Source organism: Pelophylax lessonae (genome assembly GCF_965119305.1).
Source record: "Pelophylax lessonae genome assembly, chromosome: 5".
Taxonomy (NCBI): Eukaryota; Metazoa; Chordata; class Amphibia; order Anura; family Ranidae; genus Pelophylax; species Pelophylax lessonae.
The window spans coordinates 392,384,684-392,399,333 of NC_138772.1; the positions used below are offsets into that span (position 1 = coordinate 392,384,684).

The 14,650-nt window shown below is 42.7% G+C and overlaps 1 protein-coding gene across 3 annotated transcripts in view; it reads left to right on the forward strand.

Moving 5' to 3' along the window:
* The window catches only part of LPIN2 (lipin 2), a 222,958-nt gene that overhangs the window by 180,624 nt on the left and 27,684 nt on the right, over positions 1-14,650 (forward strand). For all 3 annotated transcript variants that reach the window (XM_082258203.1, XM_082258202.1, XM_082258201.1), the window contains exon 14: positions 5,376-5,520. In XM_082258203.1, coding sequence (XP_082114329.1) covers positions 5,376-5,520 — 145 coding nt within the window. The remainder of the gene's footprint in view (positions 1-5,375; positions 5,521-14,650) is intronic.

Sequence of the window (14,650 nt, forward strand, 5' to 3'; positions counted from 1 at the left end):
TCATTGACAGACGTAGTACCCGCCCCTCTATCATTGAGTTGGGTTGGGTTAAATTCTCTGTTGCTGCTTTGTGACAGAACTGATGCCTTGTAGCAGAGAGAGGGAGGATATACCCTCAGGGACTGCCCCTAAGGTGGAGCCAGAATGTTTTTTCTTTCTGCCTAGTCCTACTCCTGCGGAGACAACATAACCCAGTTCTTGTGAATCAAGAAGACTACGTCTGTCAATGAGCTAAGAGAAAAGGATTTTACGGTAAGATCTAACAAAAATCCGATTTTTTTTTTCCAATTTCATTGGCTGTTTACCTTGATCGGGGATGGGCTCTGTCCGAGGGACGAGCCTCATCCCTGATTGGCACGCAGTAGCGGCGAGAACGGGCAGACGTCATATGACGGCCGCCCGGATAGAGGAGCCCTTCCTGCCGGCATCATTTTACTATGGCCCGGTATGGAAGTGGTTAACCATTCATTTTAACATGTATGGTTAGCTTTTTACATTGAGTTCCACTTTAACGCTGGGTACATGCTGTCAGTTTTTTTTTTTTTTAATTCAGCTAGAGGGCTGAAAAAAAAAAAAAAAAACTGCCCGATTACTACATCCACATAAGCAATAGACTCTCTGCTATCGGAATACACTGTTCAGTGCTGCAGCCACTGAGTGAACAAGGTTTTCCAGCAGTCCTGTTCCACAGAAGCCAATTGAATGATCTAATTCTTTAGAACCTGGAGGGCTACACACGGATAGAAATTCTGATAAACTGGACACATTTCAATCCGTGTACCTAGCTTTAGAAGGCATTTTATGGTTCGCATTTCTTAAGCAGTGGCGCCAGAACCCCCTATCCAGGCGTCCGGCCCCCCTAATCTATATTCAGGGCGCCGGACGCATTGATTTCAATGTGTTTTTTTTTTTTTTAGCATGTGATTAGAGCCAGAGACTCCAATAGGCTAAAGAAAAGTGTGGGCTCAGGGCACGGGGGTGTATGGTGTGCGGCCTGGTATGGTCTGAGGGCCCATGGTTCATGGAACACCAGCTACCACTGTTCTTAAGACCTCTTATCAGCTTCAAACTGCTGGCAAACTGAAACAGGTCCATATGCTCATACTGCCCTTAACTCTTCAGTTGGTAACAACTATATCCATAGAGTTGTTACATTCTCTTATCTTGGGAGAGACCTAAAATCTTCTGTATTCATAAAGTCCCCATGAAAGCTTGTTCTGTGGGGGAGTAACTGTTGGAGAAAATTCTTTGAACCAGGCTCCCTAGCACATGAAGTAAAGATTGCGTCAATCGGTAGCTGTTCTAATACAGACTCACACCAGTAAAGCCAAACCTATGAGGTTTTTTTTGTGGGGGATCCCCTTTAAGAAAAAAAAAAGGGAATGCAGCCTCAGCTTTTCCTTCCAACTTAGGCCACCATTGCTTCTCCCTAAATACATGTAACCATGAATAAACTGTAAACTTTGTGACAGTGTCATTTGTAGCTGCTAACAGCTTTGACCTCTCAGCTTCTCAGGAACAGCCTGTGGTGATCCAGACTTTTCTGTTTAGTTTCTGCTGCTACATTGCCCACTTGAACTTTTGTGTTTGCTTACTTAATCTATGCTACGTGTGACTTTTTGTGACATCCAGATTCTAGTTACCATCTGTGACACATAGTTCTAAAGGAAATAAACATTAAAATGAAAGATATTTCATGCCTTACGTTATGCTCCCACTCTTACGTTTTCTGTCATAATTTAACAAGTACCCATAAATAAGCAGAAGTGTTTGACTGCAATGTGATGATGGACTGAGCTGTTCACCTCTGTATCATAAATCAAGAATACAAAATACATTTTATGGAGCACATCAGCTAGTAATTGTACATGTCTCAGGGCAACAGAGGTGCATACAGATTGTTAAATATGTCTCCTTGTATTTTTATGTACATGTTTTGTCCCTTTTTAAATTGCTCATTACATCTCACACAGGTTTATCATCTACTATACAGAGCCACTGCTTTAAAGTGGTTATAAAACGATCCCCTTGTAAAACAACCCAATCAGTTTAAAATAGAAATGAAAGGCAAAACTTTTGTGTATAGATGTAAAAAAATATGTAAACGCCTTTTTTTTAATTTGCATTTTTTTTTATAAGTGATCACATTCCCTCTGTTCTCAGCTGCATAAGAGCTGGAGGGAGGAGAAGCAGCAGCACACTGAGCTTCCCAGTGAACAGCTGTGCAGCGGGGGATGGTGTCAGGACAAGTCCGATCATTGGAGAAAAGGGTCAGTTCCCAGCATAGCTAGAGAACTGAGCATGCTGTACTCTCCTGCTTTGTGTGGTCAGTTTTTAATAGGAAAGCAGAGGGACTAGCAGAAACACCGGGGATTTCACATAAAGGAAGCAATACAAAGAGAACAGGATACTTTCTCATAGAAGTACATGGTACAGCAGGCACATATCAGGAATATGAAGTTTCGGGGTAACGTTTTAAGTTGTTGAGGAAATATAGTTTTAAAGTATGCACTTTTTTAAATTAAAAGAAAAAAATACATTAGAAAGTTTGTGAACAACAGAAAATACTTTTAAAGCACCAGATAAAAATGTATGTATGTACATGTGTATACATGTATGGATTTACATTTCCAGAAATGCATTTAATCAATTATGCCTGGCAAGAGGAAACCCTCTTGATGATCTTGTCACTTTTAAAAGTGAGAGTCCTGCCTAGAACCATGTACCACAAGTTGCCTGCTTTTATCATTGTTGGTCAAAAAAGCTTCTTTTTAGTTGCCTCCTGGTATCTGTATTGTAATACCAATTTTAGGAGTGTGGTATTTTAAAGTAGAACTATAAGCAAACTTTTTTTTTTTTTTAATCTTGGATAGAGTAAGGAAGCGTTCTTTCCCACTGCAGAGATTTCCCTTCACTTCCTGTCCTGTAGCCAAATAGGAAGTGAGAGGAAATCCCTGCAAGTTTAAAGGAATTCTTTGGGGGACCCCCCCAGGTCACCAGAACTAATGTCTCCATTGGAAGATTTCCCCTCTAATACTATTTTAGGGATAGCACAAAATTTGGGGTTTTCTTTTATGTTCACTTTCAAAGATAATGTTAAACAGGACAAATAGAGGGGGTGAATCTTCCTAACAGGGGCACAGACCACATTGAAAACTGGCAAGCGTTTAACCCCTCTGCACTATATTAAAAAAAAAAAATGTTGCCTTTAGTTAAACTTTAAAGTTACCAATGATCAGGTGCATCATAATTTAATCACAGGAATTGGCCAATATATGATCTTGATATCTCTAGCCACATATTATTCCCTGGAGATCAACCTTACCACCTCCTTTCCAGCTGAAAAAGAACATTTCTTTGGACAGGGGGCAGTTAGAGGATTGAGCTTAGTTTCAGTAACCAATGCTTAGCTCTGTTGGGGAAGAAAATCCTCATTGATAAAGAGAAATGCAGATAAGAAAAGTACATGGGAAAGGCTTTTAAAGCTCAACTCCCTTACACATGGGTTGCCCTCACATTGCAACTGATTTAGTCTAGGGTCTCCAAACTTGCCCCTGGAGGCCAGATAGGGCCCTTTTGCTTGCTTTTATCTGGCGCTTGGGGTACTATTCTATCCACTGAATAACCAAAACGTGTGGCGCTAAACTTTTCGGTTATTCATTGATTTTTATTGTGGCGTGGGAACACAATTAGTGTTAGCAGCCAGACACTATAGTATATGTGTCACTATATTGTTGCACTGATAGATCTTTACACTTTTTTTATTCTATCCACTGACACCAACAATGTGGCATAATTCCTGTCGCTGATACCAACAATGGAGCATTATTCCTCCCACTGGCACCAACGGTGGGGCCCAGGTTTCCTCCCACTGGCACCAACGGTGGGGCCCAGGTTTCCTCCCACTGGCACCAAAAATAGGGCATTTTCTACTCCCGCTGGCACTAAAAATAGGGCAATTTCTACTCCCACTGGCCACAGTCCAGCCCCCCTATAGTCTGAAAGTCAGTAAACTGGCCCTTTGTTTAGAATGTTTGGAGACCCCTGGTCTAGGGGACAGTAGGAGTACTTTTACGATCCTCCACTCCCCTAGCAAACGGCATTCCCCTCTGCTGTGACAGTGGACTGTCCCTCAGTATCCTCACATCCAGTGCAGGGCTGCGGTCCTCCATCAGTCTATATGACATCAGAGGACTTTAGACTGCTGGGGTGCAGAAGAGGAGAGGCTGTACGGACTCTTGCATTGCAGAAGCAGTTCTGCTGCAATGGAATGCTTTTAGTTTTCCCTGAGATCAGCCTAAAAGAAGACCTCCAATATAATGAATAAAGTGGAACAATAGAGGAAAGTGAATAGTTTATGTAAATGCTCACCTGTATGGTGCTGATTTCCTGACCTGCTGGCTGAAAATACCAGCGTAATTTACGTCTGTGATATGGAGCAAGCTTCTTTGTTACTCAAGATATCAGAATTTCCAATAGGTTTATATAGAGCTAACACTTATTATTGAGAAAGCAGATGCTAAGTGTATGTAAAGGCAAAACATTTCAGTCTTGGATAGAGTGGGGAATGGTTAGATCCTCTGACAGATTTATATCCAGTTAGAGAGATTCACCCCTTTTGTTGTCCTGGGATCATTGTCCCCAAAACAGAAAGTAAAGGGAGATCCCACATTTTAGGGGGGGGGGGAGGGAAGTGGAGATCTTCCAAAGGTGACAGATATTCTGAGAACAGCTATCCAAGATGGAATTTCCCCAATACTGGGGAGAGTGAATGAAATCTCCCCAGCAGGAGATAAACCGTAAAATACAGTATAACCTGAGAGGGGTTTTAGATCTTTCTTATGCTATCTAAAACTTAAAAAATGGCTATGCATACCCTTTTTAGTCTTGTGTCCTGAAATGGACATGTAGCCAAAGAACCAGGACAATGTAAGTGTATAATGTTTACACAATCCATACACCGGTCAGTGATGGTAAGATCTCAACTCAGGACTGCTATGTTGCAAGGTATCTTTGCTACCAGAAAAAAATTAGGAATAAAATCCTGCAGAATGCTGTGGGCTCCACTTCCCTCCACTTCTGCAGTTTTTATAAGCCTGTGTTTTTTATCTTACTTTTAATAATTCCGTCTACACTGACTTGTTTCTTCAGGGTATTTAAATACGTTTAATAGTGCACACGGGAATATATGTCTGTTTACACATGGGTTATACTCAATGTAGCATGAAACCGCTGAAGAGAATATGGCAGGATGTTGTGTGGCCCCTAGTCCTACTTAGTCATTGATTTAAAGCATGAGCTTACGCCTTGTTCAATGCCAGTATAATGGATGCATTATGAATGTATGGTGATTCTTGCGTTGTACAATTTCATAGACCGTCTGCTGAGGACAATTCTTCAAGTGATGAAGATTCAATGGAGCTGAAGCAGATAAAAATTGAGCCTGCTCCTGTGGAGAAACTAAGTCATGGAAGTACTACGTCTTATCGCAAGTCCCTGCGCTTGTCATCAGAACAAATAGTATGTACCCCTTTCTTCACACTTTGTAGTAATGATTTTGTTTGTAATCTCTTTCCATGAACATGTAGCTTTTAACCCTTTTGTGACTGTAGGTTTTTGATGCTTAAAGCAGTGTTCAAGCCTCCCCCTCCAAAAATTGAAAGTCAGCAGCAACACATACTGTAGCTGCTGACTTTTAATATTAGGACACTTACCTGTCCTGGAGTCTAGCGATGTCGACACAGTTTCCATCGGCTGTCGGGTGCTGCCGATGTTTCCATCGGCTGTTGGGTGCTGCCGCCGCCATTGCCGGGGGGGGGGGGGACCCGGCAGTGAAGCTGCGCATTTGGATTGGCTCGGCGGCGGGGGAAGAAGGAGGGGGGCAAACTTCCGAGGGACAGCGCCGCGGTGCAGTCTCTCAGAAGTGGGGAACGGGTACCTGTCAAAAACAGGTACCCGTTCCCCCCCTCCCCCCGAAAAGTGCCAAATGCGGCACCGGAGGGGGGGAGAAAGCAAATGAGCGGAAGTTCCACTTTTGGGTGGAACTCCACTTTAAATGCCCATACCAATTTAGCAGTGTCAGTATGCGTTAGCTAACTTAGTTACATAGGTTGTTCGGGTCCATCCAGTTCAACTGGTGTGGCTGTTTGTATGTATTTATGTCTCTACCACTTCCCATATACCTGTATATTGTGCTAGCTAAGATGTCCATCTAAAAGTTTTTGAAATGATCCTACACTTTCCTCTGATGCCACCGATTGTAGAAGGGAGTTTACATCCATACTGCCACCCCATTCTAAAATGTAAAAACTACTCTAATTGTTTTACATAATGCAGCAACATCCACAAGTCCAAGTAGGACACCTAACGTTAGAGGTGATTTATTCTTCCAAAGCAAATACTTTTGCAAACTGGTACTGACTAGTATTAGTGCTTCTCTTCTCCCTCAGTTTTTCTCTATCATTCAGCTAATGTGACGCTGATGGAGAGGGGCAAGGGGAGGGTCAAACAAGAATGCTATGCAGGTGACTCACATCCGCCTTATAAAATGATGATGTCATTGGGACGCCGGCAGCTAGCAGGTTGTAGTAGTACTCAATGAAAACTTGTGACTTAGGGCAGTGGTCCTCAACCCTGGCCTACAGGGCCCACTAACAGGCCAGATTTGCAAGATATCTGAAATACATCCCAGGTGATATCATTTGCTGCTCAATGATTGCAGTACTCTAGTCTGCATCTCCTCAAGGTAATACTTAAAATCTGGCCTGTTAGTGGGCCCTGAGGACCGGAGTTGAGGACCACTGCCTTAGGGTAACTAAAAAGGCAGCCTTCATCCCCACACGCCAGCTTGTATACCACTTTTAGGCAATTTGCAGGCATTTTGCCCAGGCACCCCTGAAGAAACTTTAAGGCATTCTAGTTGAAAAAGGCTGCTCTATGCAGTCTAAGGTTAAGCCGCTTGTCGTCCAACTTCATTAAGTGTTAACGTGTCTTCTTAAGTGACCTGAGACTGAATAGTTTTCCCCTGTGCTAGAGTGACCATTTATGTGTTTGTATATTGTGATCATGTCTTCTCTCAAGCGTCGTTTCTCCAGGGAAAATGTTTTTAATGTGTGAAGCAATTCCTTTAACAAATTCTTCAGCCCCCTTATTCTCTCTCCAGTTCTAGCACATCCTTCCTGAGGACTGGTGAGCAGAGCGACATACTCGAGATGCAGCCAAACCAAAGTTCTGTAAATAACATTATAGGCTTGTCTCCAAACAAGCCCACCCCACTCAGTAGATCCCTCAGTTTTTTGCTAGTTTTCTAAGGCGATGGACCGCTTCTCCTTCATTGAGAAGTTTCTCTTAGTTTAACTACTTCCTGTCCGCGCTATAGCCGAAGTACGGCTACAGCGGGGACTCAAATTTCCGGGAGGCCGTCTTTAAACGGCCTCCCAGTAACAGGCTCCCCGCGCGCTCCCCCGAGCGCGCATCGGGGAAAATCTGTGTTGGCCGTGTCCCTTGGACACAGCCAATCACAGATCGTGGTAAATGGCCAATCACAGCGGCCATTTACCACGTGATCGGGCCGTGCAATGAGAGATGATCTCATATGTAAACATATGAGATCATCTCTCATCGCCAGCTCTCTTCCTTACACGGAGACTGCAGTGTGAGGAAGAGGAGAGCCCGATCAGCGGTAAGGGGAACACACATGAATGTAATCAGGGCACTGATCACCAGTGCCCTGATTACAGAAGAGGGGAATAAAATGCCACAACTGCCCACAGTGCCCGCCATCAGTGCCCACAGTCAGTGCCCATAGTGCTGCCAGTCAGTGCCCATCAGTGCCTGCTCATCTAGGCACTGATGGGCACTGACTAGCAGCACCATGGGCACTGAGTGTGGGCACTGATGGTGCTGCCCATCAGTGCTGATCAGTGCCACCCGTCAGTATCCATCAGTGCCACCCATCAGTGCCGCCTCTCAGTGCCCATCAGTGCCGTCTCTCAGTGCCGCCCATCAGTGCCGCCTCACAGTGCCCAGCAGTGCCACCTCTCAGTGCCCAGCAGTGCCACCTCTCAGTGCCACCTCTCAGTGCTCATCAGTGCCACCTCTCAGTGCTCATCAGTGCCGCCTATCAGTGCGCATCAGTGCTCATCAGTGCGGCATATTAGTACCTCCTCATCAGTGCCACCTCATCAGTGCCCATAAGTGCCACCTCATCAGTGCCACCTCATCAGTGCCCATAAGTGCCACCTCATCAGTGCCCATCAGTGCAGCCTATCAGTGCCCATCAGTGCCGCCTCATCAGCGCACATCAGTGAAGGAGAAAAATTTATTTATTTTCAAAATGTACTCTCGGAAAATAAGAAAAACTTTTTTTTTTTTTTCAAAATTTTCTGTCTTTTTTCTTTTTTTCTGTAAGAAATAAAAAAGCCAGAGGTGAATACCACCAAAAGAAAGCTCTATTTGTGTGAAAAAAATGGTAAAAATTTCATATGGGTACAGTGTAGCATGACCGCGCAATTTTCATTCAAAGCGTGACAGCGCTGAAAGCTGAAAGTTTGCCTGGATAGGAAGGGGGTATAAGTGCCCAGTAGGCAAGTGGTTAATTTTTTATTTTTCCTTATTTAATCTTCAAATACATTCATATTCCCTCACTGTCTTCTAATGCCACAGATAGGACCAGTGCATCCTGATCAGCACAACTTCATTAAAACTTGTGAGCCATACCTGGACCCTTGGTGCCAGGATAGCCTGTGATGTTGATTCAGGCGCTGGATCCTGCATGGGCGCTCACCTTGGCACTTAGTGCAACACGTGTAGTTAGCTGCAGGTTACTATACAGTCTCAGGACTGTGGTCCTATACTATGGAATCCAGTCTGTAAAGACCCCATTGCGGGTATGCCCACTGTAATGGGCAAAGCCTGAACTCTTTACAGCGCAGCGTTGTGGATAGATATAAATGCCATCCTCTATGCTTCTGGCCATTACTGTTAAATAATGGGGGGGGATTTGAACTGTATTCACTACAGTGTAAACTTTTCAAACTTGATGCTAAAACTCAGTCACCCAGAGCTGTCTCATGTGCATGATTAGGTGTGACATCACATCACAGGTCGCACATTTAACTGCCATGTAGTGCTTTTTAAAGTACCCAGGCACTTCCTTGTGCCCTTTTGCCATGAGGATTCACTACAGAACGGTCTACACCCAGGTTGCTGTGTTCTTCTGGTTACACTTAGCCTATATTCTGAACCCTTCAGGAGAATAGCTTCACAGGTAGAAATGGTGAGGACTAAGCGCTAGGGAGGCATTGCAAAACTGCAGATAAACATTCACGTTGAGATTGAGTGTTGTGCGGACCTTAAGCAGAGTCAAAATTTGCCCTTTGCACCAGAGCAGCAGCGGTCTCTAATACTGATTTAGGTTTCAGATTCTAGCTGTATTTGAAGCACACAACAAGCCTCTTGACAGAAGCAGAATTTTCTGCATCTGTCAAAATTCCTTTAAAAGCCAACTTTGTCCAGAGCTCAAAAAATTCCACAGCTCTTCTCCTATTTCCGTTTCTCTACCTGAGACTGATCACGTTGTGCCTGTCCTATATGGGCCAGACAAAGAAGGGAATGAAGAGGACATAGGTGTGAAAGATTTTTACACCCTTTAATTAGATTGCATTATAACTCCAAATCTCCATAAAAACCTGTTTTTGAACTACCTGCCCCCAAATTTTGTTAATGAAATTTCCTTTGGGCACTTTCAGATTTACCATAGAGCAGTGGTTTTTTAAAACCAGTTACCAAAATACAATATTTTTCACTAGAGTTTAAAGTGGAACTAAAGGGTTAATGGAAAAAAAATGGTGTGCAGGCAGGCTCTTTATTACTATATTTATTTTTCAGAAAAATGAAACTTATCTGCCTGTACGCAGTTCTCTTTACAATATACTCTGAACTGCGGGGGCACAGCTCAGTGTACATTATTGGCACATCAAGGCACTGGAAGGAATGAACTCTTATGCACATATGTGGGAGTTGCATCATTCCCCAGCTGGCATATCAGAATAGCTAAAGGATCCCGCACTCGGAAGAGTAGGTCCTCACAGACATCGCTTCATTTGAGCTAAGGTTAGCGTTTGCGAAGATTCGTCCTGTTTTGATATCTGTAATGATGGTATTCAGAAATTTTTTTTTTTTTTTTTAATTTCACATGCCTTTATATGTTTTCAACCTTTACATGAAAGTGAGGCTGTAAAGAAAAAGTGACAGTTGGTACAACTGTTATACATTCCGGGGGTGCTTAAAATGGTCAGCTTTTATTCATATGTTTTATATTTTTTTCCAAAAGAAAATACATTTTTGAATGACTGATCTTTTATTTTAAACGTGCTTTAGCTGTATTGCTTTCAGGCAAAAAAAAACTAGTATGACAAGTTGAGTTTTAAACATTCATAAATGAATCTACCATTAATAAGTGTATGGCCTACAGATGCTGTGCAACATGAAAAGGGAATTGCCTGAGTAAAGAGGTCAGACAGCATGAGATATAGATCTGTCTTTCAACTAATGCATATGGAACTTTACTTTCAGCTATATATTTTTAAGAACAGGAGTAGAATCGTCCTAATCTTTTCATTTAGGTTAGGAGAATAGTCCATCTGCTTTCTGTTGTGGCATGTCCACTTTCACTAGGATTATGGATTCAAAGTAATTCCCTGTAACTCTACAGATACCCGTTCACAACCCCAAAGTTACAAGCAGTCTAAAGTCAGCCATAGACAGTTTGAATCTCGGACGGTTCGGCAGAAACCGGCCAAGAGTCGAACCATGTGTGGACAGGCTGACTGTACCCAAGTTGATCGATCAACTTGGGTACAACCACTCTGTCGGATGTTTCATGCGACTACTACCAGCGGCTATAGCCACTAGTCACTGTGTTCTCACGACCAGGACGACTCGATCGATCATTCAATTTGAGTACAACCAGCCTGTTGGAATTTACTTGCAATTACAGCTCCTGCAGACAGCCCTCCCCGGAGAACACAATGGCTCCCGCGGGAGGGATTCTAAACAAGGTCAGTGTTGATGGGAGAATAGAGCCATTTTCTTTCCTTCAACTTGTGGTTGCAGGAAAGAAAATCACCTTTATCGTCTGCTATAGATTAGGATATGGCAATAGGTCTTCTAGAAGTGCAGTAGGGGGCAAGAATGAACGCTTCCCAGTAATTCAAATGCACAGAGTTTTTATGCGTAACTCTGATTGGATGACCATGATCCAAGGGCATAAAGATTATGCAGCATTAGTTGGGAAGAAGACTGGGGCAAGTCTCACCACACCATTGATGATAGGATGTCTTGTTGATATAAAAGTACATTGAAACTTTAGAAATTTTGCATATTGCACTACTTTTCCATTTCTGTTTTTTTCCCTTTCTTTTGACCTGGTAATCCTGCCAATAACAAACTTCCTGTCCTACGGTGACAAAGCTTAATCTCTGTATCTATAGTGGAGCAGCCTTGTCACCCTAGGACAGGACGGGTGCTAGGAATAAAGGACACCACACTCCCCTGCTCTAATATAGGGAAGGTGTTCTGTGGTCCAGAGTAAATCATATTAACTTATAGGTCAGCGGGGAGCACTGGAAGTTAGACTTCTGGCAGAATCAAAAGATATTTTTTTGCGTATACCGTACAACAGCTATAATAAAACACTTTTTAACAGACTATAGGGGGACACAAAAAGTGAATTTGTTAGGGTTTGCCTACACAATCTGTACAGATGTGCACTGTTGTTATTGCTGATAGATTTCTAATTTTAATTAGCTTTTCTTGTAATAAACAGACCTCTGCTAGTTGGTATGCTCACTTTGCTACTTTGTGTTTTAGCATTACTGATTCCCAGGTAAGCTGTATTAACTCTTCTGTCAGCTTGGTCACTGGGTGGAGGAGGTGATGCCGATTCATTGTCCAGTTAGATGACAAAGGAAGGTGAACTGCTGCACTGTGTGCAAATCACAAGACTTGGCTAGACACTCAATTACAAATCAATTGGCAAATAAAACTGTAAACCGTAATGCGTGTATTTAGCAGTTTGCCCTGATATCCATTTTAAAGTGGTTCTAAAGCCAAAAGGTTTTATACCTTAATGCATTACCTGCATTAAGGTAAAAACCCTCCACTAGCTGCCCCCTGCCTAAATACTTGTCCTGTTTTGATCCAGTGCTGTGCCTGTCTGCAACAGCGCTGGTCTCTCTCTCTCTCTCTCCCCTCTCACAGGACACAGAGGCAGCAGCAAAAGCCATTGGCCATTGTCAATCAAATCCTGTGAGTAGGGGATGGGACCGAACCACATTGTGTCTGTGGACACACACAGCCCAGCTCGGGAGCATGCCCACATGTGGACCGCCATAGCAAGCAGTTTGCTATGGGGGTACACGGAGAAGATGAAGACCAGAGAGCTCTGGCGGGGAACCCCTGAAGAGGAAGTAAGGGGACGCTATGTTTAATATCCTTACACAGAGCAGGTAAGTATAAACCTTTTTTATTTTAGGTATAAAAAAAATACCCCATGAGACTTCAGTGTCACTTTAAATCAAATGCTAGCCTAAGGACAATGCCTGAGCATTTAACCCGGGCCCTTTTCCGCTTTAGTAATGTGTATCCATCTTCTGAGTGAGTAAGCGTCTGCTGCGTGTAACTTTTGTGGTAATGAGATGACTGAGGAATGTCTGATAACCCTAGCAGCTGTTCAGGATCTGTATGATTTACTCATCGGGTAAGAATAGTGTATAGCAGTATATGTGACTATCCTGTAAAACCATAACCAGCTGCTCAGCTTCCACATTACCCAGGTGTGCATGTACACAATGGGAGGAACAATGTCGCTGTGCAAGGGCTCTAAGAGGGAAAAGAATTGATGGGAGGTCATGTCCTTGTACAGCTACAATGTTCAGTGAGTCACAGCACTACCGACACAAATATTTATTGGAGATTACATCAAATCTTATTCTAGGCTGACTGGTAACCATTAAAATGCAGAAGTGCATATAGACATGTAAGAATGTGTAATTTTAATGCACATTCCTTTCTGTTGTCTAGTTAGCAAAAATCAACAGAAAGATGTAGCACACCTACATAGCGTTTATTTATTTACGCGCTGACAAGGCAACCTGGAAATACAAAAACTATTTTTTAAGCTTTTATTTACTATACTATGCTTTATTTACTGTGTATGAACATAAATCACTCGGAGTAGGTTCTGTAGTAGGATGTATGAATCTGTCAAATTATATACTGTAAATCAAGGACATTAACATTTACTACAGCAGTCCATGGGACTGACCTGGTCCTTCAGGGTCTTTGCTGTCACTTTTTGACAATGTAGAAATAAAATGAAAATGTGAAGTCACTTCTGTCTGCCCTTCCTCAGATAAATCCAAATCCCTTCTGGCTGTATGTTGCTGCTTTCAGCTTCCACGGTGCATTCTTATTTATTATAGCCCCCTGGTGTGCTGTGCACCTTTTTTACATTACTACTAATGAGGAATATATACTCTGAATAACAGAAGGGAGATGTGGGAGACAACTTCAGCAGTTTGACAGCTGGTTCAAATTTGACTTCACTAGGTAGCTGCTATATGTTTTAAAAAAACAATTCTTAAAGTAATACTGGGCCCCTTTCACACTTGTGAATGGGGCCATTACCAATTTCATGCGGGAGACCCAGCGGGGGTTCTCGGCAATTAGCTGTGGGAGGCAGCCCCATTGAAAGCATCGAGAGGCTAACCGCTCCCACAGGTTATCACAGCCACTCGCATTTAATTGCCCATGGAGCGTTTACCTACACGTGATCAGCCCTGGTTGCAGGCAGTCTTCATCCAAGGTCAAGTTGATACAAATGAACTATTTTTATTACAGAAGGATGCAGACTGTGTGCTTTGATGGACTGATGTATTACAGCAGCACTGATCTATTAGCAGTATGGACGACTTCCCAACTGCTGCCGGAATCAGAGAGTCGGACTGAGTGCTTGTCCACTATTCATGAGAAGTCTTGTATTTTTAGCTATAACTACTTGATTTTCCAAATAATACACTATGACACAGTTATTTAAAATAGAACTACTCTGCATATAGGGCCCACAAACCCAAAATGCTATTTAATTTGTTTTAAATATTCAGTGCATTTACGTCCTATAATCCATCTGCCCTTAGCTCAGCACAGGCATGACTGCGGGACGTTGTGCTTAGATGAGAAAACCCCTCCTGAAGACTCCTGGGATGTATTGGTATGTGTAAAGGGAGCGCTGATAAATGAATCAATTAAAAAAAGCTGCAACTAAAATCCGATTACCCAGTGAGGATAATTAAGTGTACAAATGATTAAAATGTGTAGTGCGCTAATTCTGTGAAACTTATAAACATAAATATGTAAACAATAGCGACACCAATATCATAAATAAATAGGATGAGATCTAAAACATAAAAGTCCATAAAGTTCATAAAAGATCCATATATGCAACAGTTCACATAAGGCCTTGAATGAAGAGATCCCAATACCAAACAAGCGATTTCAATGAAAACAAATGAGGGAAAGGTGTTTCAAGGTGCTTGTTTAAAGTGCAGGTATTCCCCTTACCAGACGGGTGAAAAATAAGGTGCAATAT